General features: G+C 42.6%; 1 protein-coding gene across 2 annotated transcripts in view; it reads right to left on the bottom strand.

Annotated features, from left to right (window-relative positions):
* Positions 1 to 540: 540 nt before the first annotated feature.
* ELAC1 (elaC ribonuclease Z 1) overlaps positions 541 to 22,901 on the bottom strand; it is a 30,242-nt gene continuing 7,881 nt past the window's right edge. For both annotated transcript variants that reach the window (XM_040337004.1, XM_040337013.1), the window contains exons 3-4: positions 3,275 to 3,736; positions 541 to 1,089 (exon numbers count right to left, since the gene is read on the bottom strand). In XM_040337004.1, coding sequence (XP_040192938.1) covers positions 620 to 1,089; positions 3,275 to 3,736 — 932 coding nt within the window. In that variant the 3' untranslated portion in view covers positions 541 to 619. The remainder of the gene's footprint in view (positions 1,090 to 3,274; positions 3,737 to 22,901) is intronic.

Here is a 22,901-nt window from a genome sequence, read left to right as displayed (position 1 = left end):
TAGATGATTGACGCCTTGTGAAAAACTTTCCCCCCGGCGCATAAGGCGCGCCACCAGTTTTCCGAAAGAAGCCGAACTGCTAGTCGGCGCTATATGGCGCCTGCGCCTGCCGTATAGAGCTGACTGCGCAGGCGTCAGATAGAGCCGGCTACTTTCGGAAAACTGGTGACGTGCCTTGTGCGCCGGGGGGAAGTTTTTCACAAGGCGTCAATCATCTAGCCTCTGCATAGAAACGCCTACTCCCGCGGGAGTGAGAACCCAGAAGCCAGGTGGAAAATAACGATAAGCCAGGTGGAAAAAAAAAATTTAATGTTGTAAATGTTGGAATTATGCTGAATGGAATGTTAAATGCATGTTTTTAGGGTGAACCTCCGCTTTAAAGACGGCCCTGCCTGGGGGCCCCATAATCCTCTATTGCCTGAGGGCCCCATGAGTTGTCAGTCCACCCCTGGGGCAAGCTTACTGAGGAGGAACAGGAAGTGAGAAACTCAAAGAAAAAAACATTTAGAAGGGAACTCGAAGGAAAAGGTAAGTGAACCAACAATGCACAAGCTTAAATGAACCCATTTAGAAAATAAAATACAAACCTTTACAACCCCTTTAAAGTGAGACCATTACTCTAATCTGTCTTTTTCATTGGAATTGTAATAGTCATAAAGTCCTCTGCTAATACAACTTCCTGTCCCATAAAAACGCTTTCGGCTTGAGTCTTCAGTATGGTCACATCGTCGTCCCCGTCCGTAATCAGTCCTGGGGGCTTAAACCTCTGACTGAAATGATTCAGAACCAGCTTCTTTGCATGAGACAAATTTGCAAACTCGGCTGCCATTTTGGGCGTACTGTGACCATTTTCCTTGGCTTTGACCATCTGTTCGTCATCTAGTGTAGCTTCATGAATGAGAAGGTCAGAATCCTGGCAAAGCTTAGCAGCCCCCACTGAGGTGACACCTGAGCAGTCTCCAAGTATGCAAACTTTTCTTCCTGGCATGGGGTCCCCTAGGACATCGGATGGATGAATAATTTGTCCATTCTCTAATGTAACCGAAGAGCCAAGTTTCAGCTTGCCATAAATAGGACCAGGTTGAATACCTGCAAATAAGAACATGGTATTACCATAAGGCTTCTCATTCACAGACTGCCACGTGTGCCATTTTTGTGGGCCACAGCCACCTATACCAACAAAAATGTATTCCGATAAAGAAAACCAGTAAAAAAATTAAATAAAAAAATTAAAACGATTTATTATGGCAATCCCCCAACTGTATGTGCTGCTAGTCTTTCCTCTTATCTATGCCAATTGTCTTCAACCATTGGGCTGTGGCCTTCCCTTTTCTGGGTCATCTGCAAATCTCTCCTACAGTGCCTCCCAGCTTCCATATTGCCCCTTAACCTCCCATAGTGGCCCACAGTGCCCCCCAACCTCTCACAGTGAAGGCCAATCTATGGCAAAGTGGACCTCCATATTGCCCCCAACCTCCAACAGTGTCTCACAGTACCCTTCAACCTCACACAGTGCTTCCCAATGCCCTCCAGAGACCTCATCCCCTACAGGGCCACCAAGGCAGCTGTAAAGTCTGCTTACCCGATCCGCAAACCCCAATCTTCAGCGTCTCTGCTGAGGGAAATACGGGGCTCAGGTAAGTAAAACGGGGGGCTGGGGTGGGCGGTCACTGCCAGAAATGTTTTCACCTTAATGTAAAGGAAGCATTAAAGTGGATGTAAAGCCTCTCTCATCTTTTCTAAACTACTGCCATAGTGCTGATCTATAAGGATATAGATGCCTCCTGCATATATCCTTACCTGTCAAATGTCTCTCCTCTGTCTGTTATGAGAACTGAAAAACTGCAGATTCTGTGGGTGGATCTGTTGTCTGGAGCTCGGTGGGTGGAGTCGTGATGTCACTAACTAACTTCTGCTATGATCACCAACATCCAGTCAAAATCCAGAAAAGAAACCACTTCAAAAAAGGAGTGGGGGTGGGAATTGAAAAATAATGCCCGTCTCCAGGCTAGTGAATGAGTGTAAATAACCTGTCACTCATGACAAGGGGGCGGAACGGACTAAGGTTTTTCTCTGCAAGTCCGTTTTATTTCACTTAACAATAAAAGAGGATTGCTCAGAGCTGGATTAACTCTGTGTGGCAAGACTGGGCACAGATGATAGGAAATCTTATACTGTGCATTGTGACATCAAAAAAAATAAAAAATAAAATGTGGGTTTACATCCACTTTAAGGTGAAAAAACACAAGGGTTTACAACCCCTTTAATCACATAGCCCCAGGATCATTGGTTGCCTTTTACCAATATCCACCAGGCTCTTACAAGTGAGGGAGATGTAGCCTCACACCACCATAGGACAGCTGGACTCTTTCCTACCACCTTCCTCCTGGCTCTCTTCAGTGAGCTTTTCCAAACCCAACATGATCCCTGGACTTGAACTTGTGAAAAGGTACCTAGCTGGGACCTCAGTGTCTTCCTAAAAAATAAAATACAAAATGCTAAGCTCCTGCACCTGGGGCAGGGCCCCTGCACAGTGGTCTCCTCCAGCAGGACTGGACTCAGGAACACTGCACTGCTGCTCGGGCTTCAGACTATGTATAGGCCCTCTCACCACCTACTGGGCACACCTCCACAGCGATTGGCTGGAGTCCTATAAATATTCAGGCTGCATGCCCTGTTCTTCCTCCCACTAAAGTTCTTGAAGACAGGGGGAAGCAACAGAGCAGCAGCCTGTGAAACAATGAGCAGCCCTAGATATTCAACCTTTGAATGAATGAATGAATGAATGAAAACTTATATAGCGCGGCACATGCGAACTTAATCGCCTCTGGGCGCTTGTTGTTCCTGTCTCCTTTGGTATCAAAAGAGATGCGTTTTGATCTTTTTCCTGAATGCTAAGTGGTTCTTCTCCAACCGAATGCTGGTTGGTAAAGCGTTCCATAGTCTGGGACCCTGGACCGCGAATCTCCTTTCTCCTTTGGATTTGTAGTTGACTTTCGGTATCTGAAGAAGATTTTGATCGGTAGATCGCAGAACGCGATTGGGGTTATGAGCTTTGCTCCTCTGATTACAGTGGCGCTAACTAAAATTTACCTAACAGCCTTTTTTACCCTAGGAGGGTGCTACATCTCAGTCCTACATTAACAACCAGAACATCACTAGCCCAACATATCTTAGTACTGGCCCTAGGGGGCATATGCCCCATAGTCCAGCCCTCTTATGGTCATGATAGTTTTACACAATGGAGTAAACCTTAAGAAACAATGTCATTTACCAAGTTCTTTTAGCTTGTTAGCATTGAGTTTGCCTGGCCGGTCCTTCTCAGCAATCACAAACCCAAATGACGGAATGCGATGATAAAGCTTGAACGCTCGAACAACAAACTGCTCGTTTTCAAAGAGCTTGTATGTCCCATCACTTGGATCTGCATGAAGAGTCTGCTCTTCCGAGGATGGACCATTCTTTTCTGCATATCCCGAGAGGTCTCTGAACTCTTCTGCTGGACACTGGTCTTCTGACGGGACCAATTCGTGAACGGAATACGGGAACACTAGCTGGGAGTGAGAGATTTCCAAACTCATGTGGATAAAGTTCCTTAATCCCACTGGACCATAGATGTCTACATGCTGCTTAGATGGATTAGAGCCAGCCTGGAGACTAACAGTACACAGGAAGCCAGGAAGTCCAAACAGATGGTCTCCATGAAGATGAGTGATAAAAATCTTGGTAATTCTGCCTGCAGGAGTGGAAAACAAAGCAAAAATCTTAGCAAAACCAAAATAAAGCTGAACAATAACTTAATAGCTTTGCCAGATTGGCTTTAAAGCTGAACTTCAGTCTTCCCTACAGTCTTGCATAGTTGTACCGAAATTGCTTATCCTGATTTAAAGTGATAATAAACACACATAGCCAGATTCAGAGAGTGATACGCCGTCGTAACTCTGAATCTACGCCGTCGTAAATTTAAGTGTATTCTTAAATTGAGATACACTTAAATCTAGCTAAGATACGACTGCCTGCGCCGTTGTATCTTAGCTGTCTATTTCCGCCGGCCGCTGGAGGCGTGAACACTGATTTACGCCTAGAATGCGCAAATCAGCGAGATACGCCTATTCACGAACATACGCTTGCCCGTCGCAGTAAAGATACGCTGTTTACATAAGGCGTTTTCAGGCCTAAAGTTATTCCACCAAATAGGTGGCGCAGCCAATGTTACGTATGGACGTCGGAACCGTGGCGAATTTTGAAAATTTTACATTGTTTGCGCAGGTTGTCCGTGAATGGGGCTGGACGGAATTTACGTTCACGTCGAAACCAATAAGTCTTTGCAGCGTAAGTTGGAGCATGCGCACTGGGATATGTCCACGGACGGCGCATGCGCCGTTCGTTAAAAAAGGTCAATCACGTCGGGTCACAATTCATTAACATAAAACACGCCCCCCTGTTCCTCATTTGAATTAGGCGCGCTTAGGCCGGCACATTTATGCTACGCCGCCGTAACTTAGGAGGCAAGTGCTTTGTGAATACAGCACTTGCCTCTCTAACTTACAGAGGCGTAGCGTATATGTGATACGCTACGCCTGCCTAACGTTAGGCACGGCTACCTGAATCCAGCTAACACTGTTTAACTAGAAAATGCATTTCCTGAGGAAAATGCGAGTGGGAATGCTGAATAGCTGAGCCCGCACCAAAGCCATTCACCATAACCACTACACTATCTTTAGGACACACAGCTCCTTTCTCTATCTGCAAAGTAGAGAGTATGCTGACTTCCTGGTCGCCCCTCCCCCCTCAAGGAGGTTTCCCCTCCCCCCAGGTCAGTGAGGAGGAATATTGCACTGAGGTAGAAAGCTATTTATGGAAAGAAATTCCATTACAAACGCCTTTTAATTCACAGACCAATACATGAATTACGCCTTCAAACAAAACGTAATAAATCCACAACCGTACATGCGATCGATACAGCGACTTCACCGTTTGAAAGACACGGCCCTTGTGAACGCATCGATATGAAATTTATGTTGATAAAATTAAAATTGTGGCCATGCCAGCGATTTAGAAAAGAGCGTCTTTGTGTGTTTTGCAGGAAAATTTTTAAAATTTTTAACATGACGGTCAATGAGAGTGGTTTTGTCGCTCTTGTCCTTTAGAAGCTCCTGGAACTAAAACTAAAATACGTATCACAAAACTGATCACATTGCCTGAAACCAGACAAGCATACCTACGTTTTGATATATAAATTGTGTATGACAAGTAGATCTTGTGGGCGTGAGAGCAATTTGTTCGCCCTTTTTTTAAAGATAATTTTTGTTTTCAAAGATCTCCACTGTAAAGGTCACATGACACACTCTAAATCCCTTCCATAGGGTTACATTATAACCGATTCCATTTTCTGAAAAAATCGCTAAACGTAAATTGCGTTTTCACAAAAACCGTAAAAGATATCAATCTGAAAAGTCATGTTTGGATAGCTGAATATTTTGTGACCGCTTTAAAGTTTGTTTGGTGTCTGTAAGTGAAAGTATGAAGGAGCTGAAACTTTTGGCAGAACGTGTGTTTTGAAGCAGGAAAAAGGATGTTCTCATTGACTTCAATGTTAAAAAAAAGTGTCTAAAAGCTTAATATTTTAAAAAGTATAAATAGTACAAAAAAACTTGAAGAAGTCCCATCGTTAGCTGAATGAGACGAACATTTTAAAAGTTAAATGGTCTCAATAGCTGAAAGTATGCAGAAGTTACGCAGAGCCAAAAAACGTACGGAATAAAATTAAAATTAAGAAGAAGAACTAGACAATGCATTTCCTGAGGAAAATGCGAGTGGGAATGCTGAATAGCTGAATTGCTGAGCCCGCACAAAAGCCATTCACCATAACCACTACACTATCTTTAGGACATACAAGCAGTGTTCCTTCAGTACTTATAAAGCCTAATATCACACAGCTCCTTTCTCTATCTGCAATATAGAGAGTGTCCTGACTTGACTGGTCGCCCCTCCCCCCTCAAGAGGCTTTCTCCACATGAGGTGGGGGAGGAGGACTGCACTGAGGTAAGGAAAGCTATTTAGGGAATCAAAATACCATTAGAAACGCTTTCATCCACACACAAAATCAGTTATCGAAGCCTTCAAACAAAACGTAATAAATCCACAACCGTACATGCGATCGATACAGCGACTTCACCGTTTGAAAGACACGGCCCTTGTGAACGCATCGATATGAAATTTATGTTGATAAACTTAAAAATGTGGCCATGTCAGCGATTTAGAAAAGAGCGTCTTTGTGTGTTTTGCAGAAACATTTTTTAGACTTTTTAACATGACTCTTGTCCTTTAGAAGCTCCTGGAACTAAAACTAAAATACGTATCACAAAACTGATCACATTGCCTGAAACCAGACAAGCATACCTACGTTTTGATATATAAATTGTGTATGACAAGTAGATCTTGTGGGTGTGAGAGCAATTTGTTCCCCCTTTTTTTAAAGATAATATTTTTTGTGGATGATCTGCACTCTAAAGGTCACATGACACACTCTAAACCTGCTCCATAGGATTACATTATAACCGATAAAATATCACTAAACGTAAATTGCGTTTTCACAAAAACCGTAAAAGATATCAATCTAAAAAGTCATGTTTGGATAGCTGAATATTTTGTGACCGCTTTAAAGTTTGTTTGGTGTCTGTAAGTGAAAGTATGAAGGAGCTGAAACTTTTGGCAGAACGTGTGTTTTGAAGCAGGAAAAAGTGTGTTCTAATTGACTTAAATGTTAAAAAATAGTGTCTAAAAGCTTAATATTTTAAAAAGTATAAATAGTACAAAAAAACTTGAAGAAGTCCCATCGTTAGCTGAACGAGACGAACATTTTAATAGTTGAATGGTCTCAATAGCTCAAAGTATGCAGAAGTTACGCAGAGCCAAAAAACGTACGGAATAAAGGATAAGAATAAAAAGAATAATAAAAAACGAATATCAATACTGGGAATGCTTATTAAAGCATTCCCACTAATTAAGAAGAAGAAGAATAATAAAAAACGAATATCAATACTGGGAATGCTTATTAAAGCATTCCCACTAACTAGAAAATGCATTCCCTGAGGAAAATGCGAGTGGGAATGCTGAATTGCTGAGCCCGCACCAAAGCCATTCACCATAACCACTACACTATCTTTAGGACACACAGCTCCTTTCTCTATCTGCAAAGTAGAGAGTATGCTGACTTCCTGGTCGCCCCTCCCCCCTCAAGAGGTTTCCCCTCCCCCCAGGTCAGTGAGGAGGAATATTGCCCTGAGGTAAGGAAAGCTATTTATGGAAAGAAATTCCATTACAAACGCCTTTTAATTCACAGACCAATACATTAATTACGCCTCCAAACAAAACGTAATAAATCCACAACCGTACATGCGATCGATACAGCGACTTCACCGTTTGAAAGACACGGCCCTTGTGAACGCAGCGATATGAAATTTATGTTGATAAACTTAAAATTGTGGCCATGCCAGCGATTTAGAAAAGAGCGTCTTTGTGTGTTTGCAGGAATTTTTTTTAGACTTTTTAACATGACGGTCAATGGGAGGGCGTTTGAGGCACTTGTCCTTTAGAAGCTCCTGGAACTAAAACTAAAATACGTATCACAAAACTGATCACATTGCCTGAAACCAGACAAGCATACCTACGTTTTGATATATAAATTGTGTATGACAAGTAGATCTTGTGGGCGTGAGAGCAATTTGTTCGCCCTTTTTTTAAAGATAATTTTTGTTTTCAAAGATCTCCACTCTAAAGGTCACATGACACACTCTAAACCTGCTCCATAGGATTACATTATAACCGATAAAAAAATCACTAAACGTAAATTGCGTTTTCACAAAAACCGTATAAGATATCAATCTAAAAAGTCATGTTTGGATAGCTGAATATTTTGTGACCGCTTTAAAGTTTGTTTGGTGTCTGTAAGTGAAAGTATGAAGGAGCTGAAACTTTTGGCAGAACGTGTGTTTTGAAGCGGTAAAAAGCATGTTCTCATTGACTTCAATGTTAAAAAAAAGTGTCTAAAAGCTTAATATTTTAAAAAGTATAAATAGTACAAAAAAACTTGAAGAAGTCCCATCGTTAGCTGAACGAGACGAACATTTTAATAGTTGAATGGTCTCAATAGCTCAAAGTATGCAGAAGTTACGCAGAGCCAAAAAACGTACGGAATAATAAAATTAAAACTAGAAAATGCATTCCCTGAGGAAAATGCGAGTGGGAATGCTGAATTGCTGAGCCCGCACCAAAGCCATTCACCATAACCACTACACTATCTTTAGGACACACAGCTCCTTTCTCTATCTGCAAAGTAGAGAGTATCCTGACTTCCTGGTCGCCCCTCCCCCCTCAAGAGGTTTCCCCTCCCCCCCAGGTCAGTGAGGAGGAATATTGCACTGAGGTAGAAAGCTATTTATGGAAAGAATTACCATTACAAACGCCTTTTAATTCACAGACCAATACATTAATTACGCCTCCAAACAAAACGTAATAAATCCACAACCGTACATGCGATCGATACAGCGACTTCACCGTTTGAAAGACACGGCCCTTGTGAACGCATCGATATGAAATTTATGTTGATAAACTTAAAATTGTGGCCATGCCAGCGATTTAGAAAAGAGCGTCTTTGTGTGTTTTGCAGGAAAATTTTTAAAATTTTTAACATGGACGGTCAATGAGAGTGGTTTTGTCACTCTTGTCCTTTAGAAGCTCCTGGAACTAAAACTAAAATACGTATCACAAAACTGATCACATTGCCTGAAACCAGACAAGCATACCTACGTTTTGATATATAAATTGTGTATGACAAGTAGATCTTGTGGGCGTGAGAGCAATTTGTTCGCCCTTTTTTTAAAGATAATTTTTGTTTTCAAAGATCTCCACTCTAAAGGTCACATGACACACTCTAAACCTGCTCCATAGGATTACATTATAACCGATAAAAAAATCGCTAAACGTAAATTGCGTTTTCACAAAAACCGTAAAAGATATCAATCTGAAAAGTCATGTTTGGATAGCTGAATATTTTGTGACCGCTTTAAAGTTTGTTTGGTGTCTGTAAGTGAAAGTATGAAGGAGCTGAAACTTTTGGCAGAACGTGTGTTTTGAAGCAGGAAAAAGGATGTTCTCATTGACTTCAATGTTAAAAAAAAGTGTCTAAAAGCTTAATATTTTAAAAAGTATAAATAGTACAAAAAAACTTGAAGAAGTCCCATCGTTAGCTGAATGAGACGAACATTTTAAAAGTTAAATGGTCTCAATAGCTGAAAGTATGCAGAAGTTACGCAGAGCCAAAAAACGTACGGAATAAAATTAAGAAGAAGAATAATAAAAAACGAATATCAATACTGGGAATGCTTATTAAAGCATTCCCACTAATTAAGAAGAAGAAGAACTAGAAAATGCATTCCCTGAGGAAAATGCGAGTGGGAATGCTGAATTGCTGAGCCCGCACCAAAGCCATTCACCATAACCACTACAGTATCTTTAGGACACACAGCTCCTTTCTCTATCTGCAAAGTAGAGAGTATGCTGACTTCCTGGTCGCCCCTCCCCCCTCAAGAGGTTTCCCCTCCCCCCAGGTCAGTGAGGAGGAATATTGCACTGAGGTAAGGAAAGCTATTTATGGAAAGAAATTCCATTACAAACGCCTTTTAATTCACAGACCAATACATGAATTACGCCTTCAAACAAAACGTAATAAATCCACAACCGTACATGCGATCGATACAGCGACTTCACCGTTTGAAAGACACGGCCCTTGTGAACGCATCGATATGAAATTTATGTTGATAAACTTAAAAATGTGGCCATGCCAGCGATTTAGAAAAGAGCGTCTTTGTGTGTTTTGCAGAAACATTTTTTAGACTTTTTAACATGACTCTTGTCCTTTAGAAGCTCCTGGAACTAAAACTAAAATACGTATCACAAAACTGATCACATTGCCTGAAACCAGACAAGCATACCTACGTTTTGATATATAAATTGTGTATGACAAGTAGATCTTGTGGGCGTGAGAGCAATTTGTTCCCCCTTTTTTTAAAGATAATATTTTTTGTGGATGATCTGCACTCTAAAGGTCACATGACACACTCTAAACCTGCTCCATAGGATTACATTATAACCGATAAAAAAATCACTAAACGTAAATTGCGTTTTCACAAAAACCGTATAAGATATCAATCTAAAAAGTCATGTTTGGATAGCTGAATATTTTGTGACCGCTTTAAAGTTTGTTTGGTGTCTGTAAGTGAAAGTATGAAGGAGCTGAAACTTTTGGCAGAACGTGTGTTTTGAAGCAGGAAAAAGGATGTTCTCATTGACTTCAATGTTAAAAAAAAGTGTCTAAAAGCTTAATATTTTAAAAAGTATAAATAGTACAAAAAAACTTGAAGAAGTCCCATCGTTAGCTGAATGAGACGAACATTTTAAAAGTTAAATGGTCTCAATAGCTGAAAGTATGCAGAAGTTACGCAGAGCCAAAAAACGTACGGAATAAAATTAAAATTAAAATTAAGAAGAATAATAACTAGAAAATGCATTCCCTGAGGAAAATGCGAGTGGGAATGCTGAATTGCTGAGCCCGCACCAAAGCCATTCACCATAACCACTACACTATCTTTAGGACACACAGCTCCTTTCTCTATCTGCAAAGTAGAGAGTATGCTGACTTCCTGGTCGCCCCTCCCCCCTCAAGAGGTTTCCCCTCCCCCCAGGTCAGTGAGGAGGAATATTGCATTGAGGTAGAAAGCTATTTATGGAAAGAAATTCCATTACAAACGCCTTTTAATTCACAGACCAATACATTAATTACGCCTCCAAACAAAACGTAATAAATCCACAACCGTACATGCGATCGATACAGCGACTTCACCGTTTGAAAGACGCGGCCCTTGTGAACGCATCGATATGAAATTTATGTTGATAAACTTAAAATTGTGGCCATGCCAGCGATTTAGAAAAGAGCGTCTTTGTGTGTTTTGCAGGAAAATTTTTAAAATTTTTAACATGGACGGTCAATGAGAGTGGTTTTGTCACTCTTGTCCTTTAGAAGCTCCTGGAACTAAAACTAAAATACGTATCACAAAACTGATCACATTGCCTGAAACCAGACAAGCATACCTACGTTTTGATATATAAATTGTGTATGACAAGTAGATCTTGTGGGCGTGAGAGCAATTTGTTCGCCCTTTTTTTAAAGATAATTTTTGTTTTCAAAGATCTCCACTGTAAAGGTCACATGACACACTCTAAATCCCTTCCATAGGGTTACATTATAACCGATTCCATTTTCTGAAAAAATCGCTAAACGTAAATTGCGTTTTCACAAAAACCGTAAAAGATATCAATCTGAAAAGTCATGTTTGGATAGCTGAATATTTTGTGACCGCTTTAAAGTTTGTTTGGTGTCTGTAAATGAAAGTATGAAGGAGCTGAAACTTTTGGCAGAACGTGTGTTTTGAAGCAGGAAAAAGGATGTTCTCATTGACTTCAATGTTAAAAAAAAGTGTCTAAAAGCTTAATATTTTAAAAAGTATAAATAGTACAAAAAAACTTGAAGAAGTCCCATCGTTAGCTGAACGAGACGAACATTTTAAAAGTTAAATGGTCTCAATAGCTGAAAGTATGCAGAAGTTACGCAGAGCCAAAAAACGTACGGAATAATAAAATTAAAATTAAAATTAAGAAGAAGAAGAATAATAAAAAACGAATATCAATACTGGGAATGCTTATTAAAGCATTCCCACTAATAACTAGAAAATGCATTCCCTGAGGAAAATGCGAGTGGGAATGCTGAATTGCTGAGCCCGCACCAAAGCCATTCACCATAACCACTACACTATCTTTAGGACACACAGCTCCTTTCTCTATCTGCAAAGTAGAGAGTATGCTGACTTCCTGGTCGCCCCTCCCCCCTCAAGAGGTTTCCCCTCCCCCAGGTCAGTGAGGAGGAATATTGCACTGAGGTAGAAAGCTATTTATGGAAAGAAATTCCATTACAAACGCCTTTTAATTCACAGACCAATACATTAATTACGCCTCCAAACAAAACGTAATAAATCCACAACCGTACATGCGATCGATACAGCGACTTCACCGTTTGAAAGACACGGCCCTTGTGAACGCAGCGATATGAAATTTATGTTGATAAACTTAAAATTGTGGCCATGCCAGCGATTTAGAAAAGAGCGTCTTTGTGTGTTTGCAGGAATTTTTTTTAGACTTTTTAACATGACGGTCAATGGGAGGGCGTTTGAGGCACTTGTCCTTTAGAAGCTCCTGGAACTAAAACTAAAATACGTATCACAAAACTGATCACATTGCCTGAAACCAGACAAGCATACCTACGTTTTGATATATAAATTGTGTATGACAAGTAGATCTTGTGGGCGTGAGAGCAATTTGTTCGCCCTTTTTTTAAAGATAATTTTTGTTTTCAAAGATCTCCACTCTAAAGGTCACATGACACACTCTAAACCTGCTCCATAGGATTACATTATAACCGATAAAAAAATCACTAAACGTAAATTGCGTTTTCACAAAAACCGTATAAGATATCAATCTAAAAAGTCATGTTTGGATAGCTGAATATTTTGTGACCGCTTTAAAGTTTGTTTGGTGTCTGTAAGTGAAAGTATGAAGGAGCTGAAACTTTTGGCAGAACGTGTGTTTTGAAGCGGTAAAAAGCATGTTCTCATTGACTTCAATGTTAAAAAAAAAGTGTCTAAAAGCTTAATATTTTAAAAAGTATAAATAGTACAAAAAAACTTGAAGAAGTCCCATCGTTAGCTGAACGAGACGAACATTTTAATAGTTGAATGGTCTCAATAGCTCAAAGTATGCAGAAGTTACGCAGAGCCAAAAAACGTACGGAATAATAAAATTAAAATTAAAATTAAGAAGAAGAAGAATAATAAAAAACGAATATCAATACTGGGAATGCTTATTAAAGCATTCCCACTAATAAAAAACGAATATCAATACTGGGAATGCTTATTAAAGCATTCCCACTAATAATAAAAAACGAATATCAATACTGGGAATGCTTATTAAAGCATTCCCACTAATTAAGAAGAAGAATAATAAAAAACGAATATCAATACTGGGAATGCTTATTAAAGCATTCCCACTAATTAAAATTAAGAAGAAGAATAATAAAAAACGAATATCAATACTGGGAATGCTTATTAAAGCATTCCCACTAATAATAAAAAACGAATATCAATACTGGGAATGCTTATTAAAGCATTCCCACTAATAATAAAAAACAAATATCAATACTGGGAATGCTTATTAAAGCATTCCCACTAAATATATTCTTCCTTCTATTTCTGTATATAGATGATGGCACTGTAATTAAAAAAAAAAAAAGGCGCAGTGCTCAGATATCTCAAATAGTAGTACCCAATAGTCCAAGGGTAGAGATAAGAAAGTGTATATATATGGACATATAGACACACGAAAATCTATATGGCAGAGGGTCAGTCAGGGCGGCCACCAAGAAAACCAAAAGCAGGTTCCAGTAAGCTAGAGAAAAACAAGAAAAGGGATGTTTTGAGTTACAGAGGAGGTCTGGGGCTAGAATTATTGCTCTCGCTCTAACGATCACGGCGATGCCTCACATGTGTGGTTTGAACACCGTTTTTTCATATGCGGGTGCTTCTCACATATGCATTCGCTTCTGCGCGCGAGTTTGTCGGGACGGACGATTGGAATTTTCTTATTTATTTAACTTTTTTTTTTTATTATTTAAAAAAATAAAATAACTGTGTCACTTTTATTCCTATTACAAGGAATGTAAACATACCTTGTAATAGAAAAAAGCGTGACAGGTTCTCTTAAATATGAGATCCGGGGTCAAAAAGACCTCAGATCTCATATTTAGGCTAAAATGCGATAAAAAAATAAAATAACAAAATGTTGTCATTTGAAAAAATGTAAAAAATAAAAATGGCCCTTTAAGAGCTATGGACGGAAGTGACGTTTTGACGTCGCTTCCCCCCTGCTATGGTATGGTATGGAGACGGTTGAGGGCCATCTTGCCCTCACTCGTATCCATACCCAGCTAGGAAGAGGACCCGATCGCCTCCGGTAAGCTGTGGAGAGCACGGGAGAGCGGGGGGCCCTCTCCCGCAGCCGAGAACAGTGATATTGCGGCGAATTCACCGCAGAGACCACCATTACCGTTAACTGGACCGCCGCCTGAAGAGATGGATACCTGGGTTATGGCAGCAACTGCTGCCATTACCGAGATATCCCTCTTCAAAGTGCCGACGTAAATAGTCATGTGGCGGTCGGTAAGTGGTTATTATACAGCTGTCACATGACCCAGCTCTTTCCCAGCCTGTCTGCAGGGAAAATGAAGCAGGAGGAGCTTCTAGTCCTCTGTTGCTGGTCACATGTTCCAAATATTTTTTATTAAAAAAATAAAAAAAAATAAAAAACGCCTTTGGACTACAGAGTAAAAAAATAATAATTTAAAGCGGATGTCAGCTGAAAAAAATATATTAAAAGCCAGCAGCTACAAATACTGCAGCTGCTGACTTTTAATATTAGGACACTTACCTGTCCTGGAGTCCAGCGCCGTCCGCAGCAGAGGACGAGCTTCTGCCGCCCCCCCCCCCCCCGCCATCCTCGATGAGGGCACCAGGAAGTGAAGCGCCCCGGCTTCACTGCCGGTTCCCTACGGCGCATGCGCGAGTCGCGCTATGCCTGCCGATTGGCTCCCGCTGTGTACTGGGAGCTGAGTGTTCCCATAACACAGGGGGGGGGGGGGGGTGACGTCATGCCCGCAGTCTGCCCGAGACTGTGTGGCCAGAAGTGGGTGCAAATACCTGTCTCCACCCCGCCCCCCCCCTAAGTACAGTGGAACCTCGGATTACGAGTATAATCTGTTCCAGGAGAATGCTTGTAATCCAAAGCACTTGCATATCAAAGCGAGTTTCCTTAGCCAAAAAAGATTGGCGTCTTCTCCCTAGTTATATATATATATATAATATTATATATATGGAATTGTAATAATTTGTTGATTGATCAAATTGATCAGAGCCATATAATTTAGATTTTATCTAGAATGTGTAAAAAAAAAAATTAACAATTTTCAATTTAGTAATAAAGATATTTAGTATTATTTTGCTTTGACTGTCCTTCACTGGTACCGATAAAGTCTATTACATCGGTCCTATTTTCTAAAATATTATAAAGGATGAGGTACCCCCATAGCCGTTCCTTATATGTTTTGTTACCTTATACCCTCTTACGCGCCTCTAAAGTCCGACCAAGGGCTCAATTCCACCCTTTCTTCTTGATTCTACAGTTTACTATGCTTTAGTTATAGACAGGAAAAGCTTTGTAGAGAGCTTCCAGCTAATTCACAAACTGAAGCCTAGTAATTACAGTTTACTATGATTTAGTTATAAATGGACAGGGTCAGTGATTGGTATCTCTATAGATCACTGACTGTACTCATTCAGACAAGCACTGGTAAATTACACATTTACCGTACCCCTTTCCCATTGTTCATAATGACACAACCCCTGCATCAGCTGGCAGGAGATGGGTCGGGGGAGGCCGGAGCTGCAGGGGACAAGGGTGAGCCAGGAAAAAGCCGGGGGGGGGGGGGGGGGGGGGAGAAAGAATATGGATAGGAGAAGGAGTGGGAGTTGCATATAGAGGAACCGATCTCTCTATTTTCCTCCTGAAGCCGCTGAATGCCGGTGATCTGCCAATATGGTTCTGGCTATCAGGATGGTTCCTGTAAGGACTGCGCAGGCGCAATCCTTGCTGACGGAAATCTCCGAACCTCGGCCGGCATCCAGAGCGACGTGGAATTTGAGGAAAGTGGCCAGTCGGCCTCACGTCCTCGCTCGCTCGGCCTCCTGGATCTTTTTTTAACATCCTCCAATCCACGGGGATGTTAAGGAATGAGCCTGGATGCCAGCCGAGGTTCGGAGATTTCCGTCGGCAAGGATTGTGCCTGCGCAGTCCTTACAGGAACCATCTGGATAGGGGAACAATACCAACAAGTCACCGGCAGGAGGGAAGAGGACGAGAAGAAGCAGGCAGAGTCTGCAGGAGGAAAATGGAGAGATCGGTTCCTCTATATGCAGCTGCCACTGCCGCTTTTCCTATCCAGGTGTACAGGGAGGCCGCACAGACCCCCCCCCCCCCCCCGGAGCATGGGGCTAGGCCCCTGTAGGTATTCCCCGGCTCAAATGGCACCGCACTGGACCACAGGAAAATCACACAGGAATGTGCGATTCCTATTGCGGACCAGACCTTAGTGCAAATTGCTGTTGTGACCTCAGTGTTCAGATTCTCCCCCTGTCTCTGTGGTGGTGGGGGGAGAGGGGTTGAGCTTTTATTTTAGAATAGGATTTACCGATTTGCTCTGCAATTAATATTTTCTAGCTTGGTGTACAATGGAGCTGTCAGAGTCTGTGTGTGTGGGTGCGGAGGAGACGGCACAGGCTCTCGTGCACGCCGCACCTGCCGCTTTCTGCGGGGATGGCGACAGCTGTGTTATACGCAGATTGTAAAAATTAATAAGCAAGCAGGAAACACATGGTGGAGAGCATTAGCTCTGCAGGGTTTGCATTTCATTACATTTGTTTAGGGTTGCTATGAAAATAGATGTCAAATAAATAATAATTTCTCAACTAGGGGGATGGGGGCTGCATTGCTTCTGTACATCCGAGGACTCCTCTTCACCCATTCCATAAAATATCACTGAAATTTAAATACCATCATTCACAATATTAAAGCGGAGGTCCACCGAAAAAAAAAAAATAATATTAAAAGTCTGCAGCTACAAACACTGCAGCGGCTGACTTTTAATATTAGGTCACTTGCCTGTCCAGGCTGCCCGCGATGTCGGCACCCGAAGCCGATATCTCCCTCGGATGCTGCCGCCGCCATCTTCAGTAAGGGAATAAGGAAGTGAAGCCTTGTGGCTTCACTTCCTGGTTCCCTACTGTGCATGCACGAGTCATGCTACGCAATCCCACTGGTCCCTGCTGTCTTCTGGGACCTGTGCGTTTCCCAGAAGACAGCAGGGGGTCAGAGTAGGTGCGGGACCTAGCGTAGTTCACCGCGGTGATCTATGCCCAGAAGTGGGAGCAAATACCTGTCTTAGACAGGTATCTGCTCCCCCTCCCCCCCTGAAAGGTGCCAAATGTGACACCAGAGGGAGGGAGGATTCCAAAACACAGAAGTTCCATTTTTGGGTGGAACGCCACTTTAATCACCAAATTTAAAGAAATTATATCACTCTCACAAACACGGCTATTACTTTACACTTAACACCTTCGCATATTTAAAAAAATAATTCTAGGCCTGAGAATTAGGGCCCATTCACACCTGAAACTGCATGTCAGCTGCACGTTTTTTTCCATGCACATGCGTTTAATGTGTGTAGCGCCCCCTTTACTTTCAGTAAGGGCACTACGCTAAAGTTAGTGGGAGAATGAGAGAGGTAAGTTGCTCTCATTCTTGATTGTGTTAAATTTGTCTGTCACCAAATCTGGATTGTTCTGTGGGTCAGACTGCGTTCCAGGGATGCGGTACCATCCCTGGGCGGCAGGTGGCGCCAGAGAGGTCCAGGTGGAGCCGCTTCTTCTCAGCAGCCAATTAGGAGGAGTTTTTCCTCGCGGGGCATGCTGGGGAGGAGTATCTCTGTGGCAGAGGCCGTTCTTGTTTTTTTTCGCGGATTCCTGGTTCCAGGTGCGGCACCCACCTTTAGGGTGTGCGCACATCGCGGGCCCCACCACTATGGCCTACCTGGCCTGGGGTCGCACGATACGCAGAGTTCCTGACTCTGGGCCCTTCTGGCCTGGAGCGACTGATGCCACGGAGGGGCCCCAGTGACTGACTGGGTCCCCCTTCTATTGAGAAGATCCCAGGCTGTATGCCGTTCGGTGGGGGATCGGCTTGAGGAGAACCCGGAGGCAGGTTATCCAAAAGGGCTTGAGCGAACCATCGGGGATCTGGTGACCGGGACATTGACGGGTACACTTGCACTGTCAACCGGTGACCCTAACTCTAATTACTGGGAGGATCTGCTCAATTATTTAGCTCATCCAAGTTCTAGGCCTGTGGCAGAGGTCTCACTACAGCCAGGTCTGTGGCAGAGGCCTGTTCCTCCCAGCAACCTTAACGTGACGCTCCGGCTGCCAGGCCTGTGGCAGGGGTCTGTCCGGGGGCACTTCCCCCACTCTGGCTAGAGTGGCGACGTATTGATGCAACTACAGAACAGCAAGATTGCTTTTCTCTATCCAAGCCTGATACTGCAGAATTTTCTTACTTCATCAACGTACAATTCTACTTCCTCCTCTTCCTTTCTCAGTTGGGGTCCCCCAAGGTTCTGTTCTTGGACCTCTCCTATTCTCAATCTACACCTCCTCCCTGGGTCAGCTGATAGCCTCCCACGGCTTCCAATACCATCTCTACGCTGACGACACTCAAATTTATTTCTCTACCCCTCAACTCACTAGCTCATTTTCCTCACGTATCACTAATTTACTATCAGATATTTCACTTTGGATGTCGCACCACTTCCTCAAACTCAATCTATCTAAAACGGAACTTATCATTTTCCCTCCCCCACGTGCCTCTTCCCCTGATCTCTCTGTCAAAATTAATGGCACAACTATCAGCCCATCCCCACATGCCAAGGTCCTAGGTGTAGTCCTGGACTCTGAACTCTCCTTTAAGCCCCATGTTCAATCACTGTCCAAATTTTACCGCCTCATTCTTCGCAACATCTCCAAAATACGCCCCTTTCTAACCAATGACACCACAAAGCTCTTAATTCACTCCCTGGTCATCTCTCGCCTCGATTACTGCAACTCCCTTCTCATTGGCTTACCTCTGCATACTCTAACCCCCCTTCAATCCATCATGAATGCTGCTGCCAGACTCCATCCACCTTACCAACCGCTCTGTGTCTGCTACTCCTCTCTGTCAATCCCTCCATTGGCTTCCACTCACCCAACGAATCAAATTCAAACTACTAACAATTACCTACAAAGCCATCCACAACTCTGCCCCCAGCTACATCACTGACCTAGTCTCTAAATACCAACCTGTACGTTCTCTCCGCTCTTCTCAAGACCTCCTACTCTCTAGCTCTCTCATCACCTGCTCCCATGCTCTTCTCCAGGACTTCTCCAGAGCCTCTCCAAGCCTATGGAACTCCTTACCCCAATCTATCCGCCTATCTCCTTCTCTACTAGCTTTTAGAGGATCCCTGAAAACCCTCCTCTTCAGAGAAGCCTATCCTACCCACACCTAACAACTGTATTTGCATTTGAGTCCATCTGATCATCCCCCACAGCTACTACCCTTTGTTCCACTTGACCCTCCCTTCTAGATTGTAAGCTCTAACGAGCAGGGCCCTCTGATCCCTCCTGTATTGAATTGTATTGTGACTGTACTGTCTTCCCTGATGTAAAGCGCTGCGCAAACTGTTGGCGCTATATAAATCCTGTATAATAATAATAATAATAATAATAATAAATAATAATCAACCTTTCCTGTCTACCTCACGTTGATGTTGGTCGTGTTGGGCCAACAAATAAAGCATTCAGAAAACCTTATCTACGAACTGGACATTCACTTTTTGCTCTACTCACTACCTTCACCCCTAGACAACACATATAGGTAACCCAATACGCCGATCCCAAATCCCAGCGGCTCCTGAGGGGGTAGCGCTACATGTGTGTTTACATGCAGTTAGTGTGCGGTTTTTCCATCCGCGTTTGTCCTGTAAGGTGTCTTCCTCCTCTTTTCTTTCCTTGAGCTTTCAGGTTCACTGCAACCTGTTTGCACGCGCTTACATTTGTTTGCGTCTGTTTCTGCGCGTTTGCGTTGGGGAAAAATGCAGCATGCTGTGCTTTTTTTTTTTTTTTCACTGCACTTTAATGGTGTGAACTATGCCCATAGGATAACCTGGATTTTGAACTGGCTATGCAATCAAACTGTTTGGTGTGAATGGGCCCTTAGTTAAATCCACCATATATTATATATTTTCTGGGACCGATTTACAGCAGATGCAGTCCAATGAGTTTTTATTCTGTATCAAAAACACATGGACAGTGTTTAACTGCTTGCCAACTGACTCACGCACTTTTACCTGTACGTCAATTTGAATTTTGCACCTGTTCTGCCTTGTGACAGGACAGTGATCTACTACTGCTCCCTGTCATCGGGAGCAGTGATCAATGTCGTGTCACTTGTAGAGAAACCCCCCCCCCCCACACACAAAGAATCACTCCCTAGGACACACTTGACCTCTTCCTTGGCCCCTAGTGGTTAACCCCTTCCCTGTCAGTGTCATTTACACAGTAATCAGTGCATTTTTATAGCATCGGACGATGTATAAATGACAATGGTCTTAAAATAGCATCAAACGTGTCCGATGTGTCCGCCATAATGTCACAGTCACGATAAAAATCACAGATCGCCGCCATAACTAATAAAAAATATTAATAATAGAAATGCCATAAAATCCCCTATTTCGTACACGCTATAACTTTTGCGCAAACCAATCAATATACACTTAGAGATTTTTTTCCAAAAATATGTAGAAGAATACATATCGGCCTAAACTGACAAAAAATGTTTTAATATATATATATATATATATATATATTTTGGGGGGGGATATTTATTATAGGACAAAGTAATATATATATATATTTTTTCAAAATTGTCTTTTTTTGTTTATAGCACAAAAAATAGCAGAGGTGATCAAATACCACCAAAAAAAAGCTCTATTTGTGGGGGGGGGGGGGGGGGAAGAACATCAATTTTGTTTGAAAGCCACGTCGCACGACCGCGCAATTGTCAGTTAAAGCGACGCAGTGCCGAATCGCAAAAAATGGCCCGGTCATTGGACAGCCAAATCCTCCTGGGCTGAAGTGGTTAACATGGATTCCAATGGCCCTAGTTCACATAAGTGCGGTGCATTCCAGAGCAGTCAACAAATGTAGTACATGTTGCATTTTTTCTGTGTTGAATGCATCTGGAAAAACACACTGGAACGCATCAAAAACTCACCAGAATGCATCAAAAAACACACACACATGCAGAAAAACATATGGAATGTACATGCCCTTAAAGTGGATGTAAATCCGCTCTCATCCTCTCTAAACTACTGCCACAGTGCTGATCTATAAGGATATAGATGCCTCCTGCATGTATCCTTACCTGTCAAATGTCTCCCCTCTGTCTGTTATAAGACCTGAAAAACTGGAGATTCTGTGGGTGGGTCTGTTGTCTGGGTGGAGTCGTGATGTCAGTAGACTCCCCGACCACCTCTACACTCCCCTTACACTAAATTCTGCTATGATCACTAACATCCAGTCAAAATCCAGAAAAGTAACCACATGACTTCAGACAAGGAGTGGGGGTGGGAATTAAAAAATAATGCCTGTCTCCAGGCTAGTGCATGAGATATGTAAATAACCTGTCACTCACAGCAAGGGGGCGTAACGGACTAAGGTTTTTCTCTGTAAGTCCGTTTTATTTCACTGAACAATAAAAGAGGATTGCTCAGAGCTGGATTAACTCTGTGTGGCAAGACTGGGCACAGACGTTAGGAAATCTTATACTGAATATTGTGACATCAAAAAAGAAATAAAACATTTTCGGGTTTACAACCACTTTAATTTAAATGAGGAAAAAAAAGGAGGGGAAAATGCACAGAAATGCAAGAAAAACGCACCAGAATGCATAAAAAAAAAAAAACAGCGCATGCAGAAACACATCTGGAACTCAGAAATTGTTGTGTGAACCGGTCCTGAAAGCAGGGACCTCAGAGAACATTTGGTAGTTTCAAATGTTTACGTTACACAAAACACAAGTTTCTCAAGCGGAATTTTCAGTAGGAGATACACTTAAGTTAAAGCGGAGTTCCACCCAAAAGTGCTCGTTGTACTTCTTCCCCCCTCCAGTGCCACATTTGGCACCTTTTGGGGAGGGGATAACTGTTTTTCACAGGTATGCTGTCCCCACTTCTGGGAGCCTCAGCTGCTGGTATTGACATCACCGCGGGGCTTCCCTACTCCTCTTTCCCAGGCCCCAGGCAAGTGGGAGAGAGGAGCGGTGCCTTGCGCATGCGCAGTAGGGTTCCCGGCGTGAAGCCGTAAGGCTACACTGCCGGATTCTATTACCCGCAATGGAGGCGGCAGACATCGCTGGACTCCAGGACAGGTAAGTATCTGATTATTAAAAGTCAGCAGCTGCAGTATGTGCGGCTGCTGGCTTTTCATTTTTGCACCGGTGGGCAGACCTCCGCTTTAATACACAAAGGTAATATATTACCAATTTTTTTGTTCAAATATAAAACACAGGGTTGCGGAAAGTGAGGAAGGTCTTTACGGACAGTGTCCCAGGAGCTGCCTGCCACTCAGTCTCCACGGGTAGAAAATTAATGAGGGAAATGGCCAAGTCCTCCTTCAGACCTGGACTCTAAGGGCCAGATTCTCGTCCAGCGGAGTATCTTTGCGGCGGCGTAACGTATCCGATTTACGTTACACCTCCGCAACTTAGACGGGCAAGTGCTGTATTCTCAAAGCACTTGCTCCGTAAGTTGGGGCGGTGTAGCGTAAATCGGCCGGCGTAAGCCTGCCTAATTCAAATTTGGAACAGGGGGGCGTGTTTTATGTAAATGTTCTGTGACCCGACGTGATTGATGTTTTTCACAAACGGCGCATGCGCCGTCCGTGGAAATCTCCCAGTGTGCATTGCTCCTAATAAGCCGCAAAGACGTATTGGTTTTGACGTGAATGTAAATTACGTCCAGCCCCATTCACGGTCGAGTTACGCAAACTACGTAAAATTTTCAAATTTAGTCGCAGGAACGACGGCCA

The sequence above is a fragment of the Rana temporaria genome, chromosome 1, assembly GCF_905171775.1.
Source record: "Rana temporaria chromosome 1, aRanTem1.1, whole genome shotgun sequence".
NCBI lineage: Eukaryota > Metazoa > Chordata > Amphibia > Anura > Ranidae > Rana > Rana temporaria.
The sequence above is the reverse complement of the archived record's forward strand: the minus strand, read 5'-3'. Positions and strand labels throughout refer to the sequence as shown.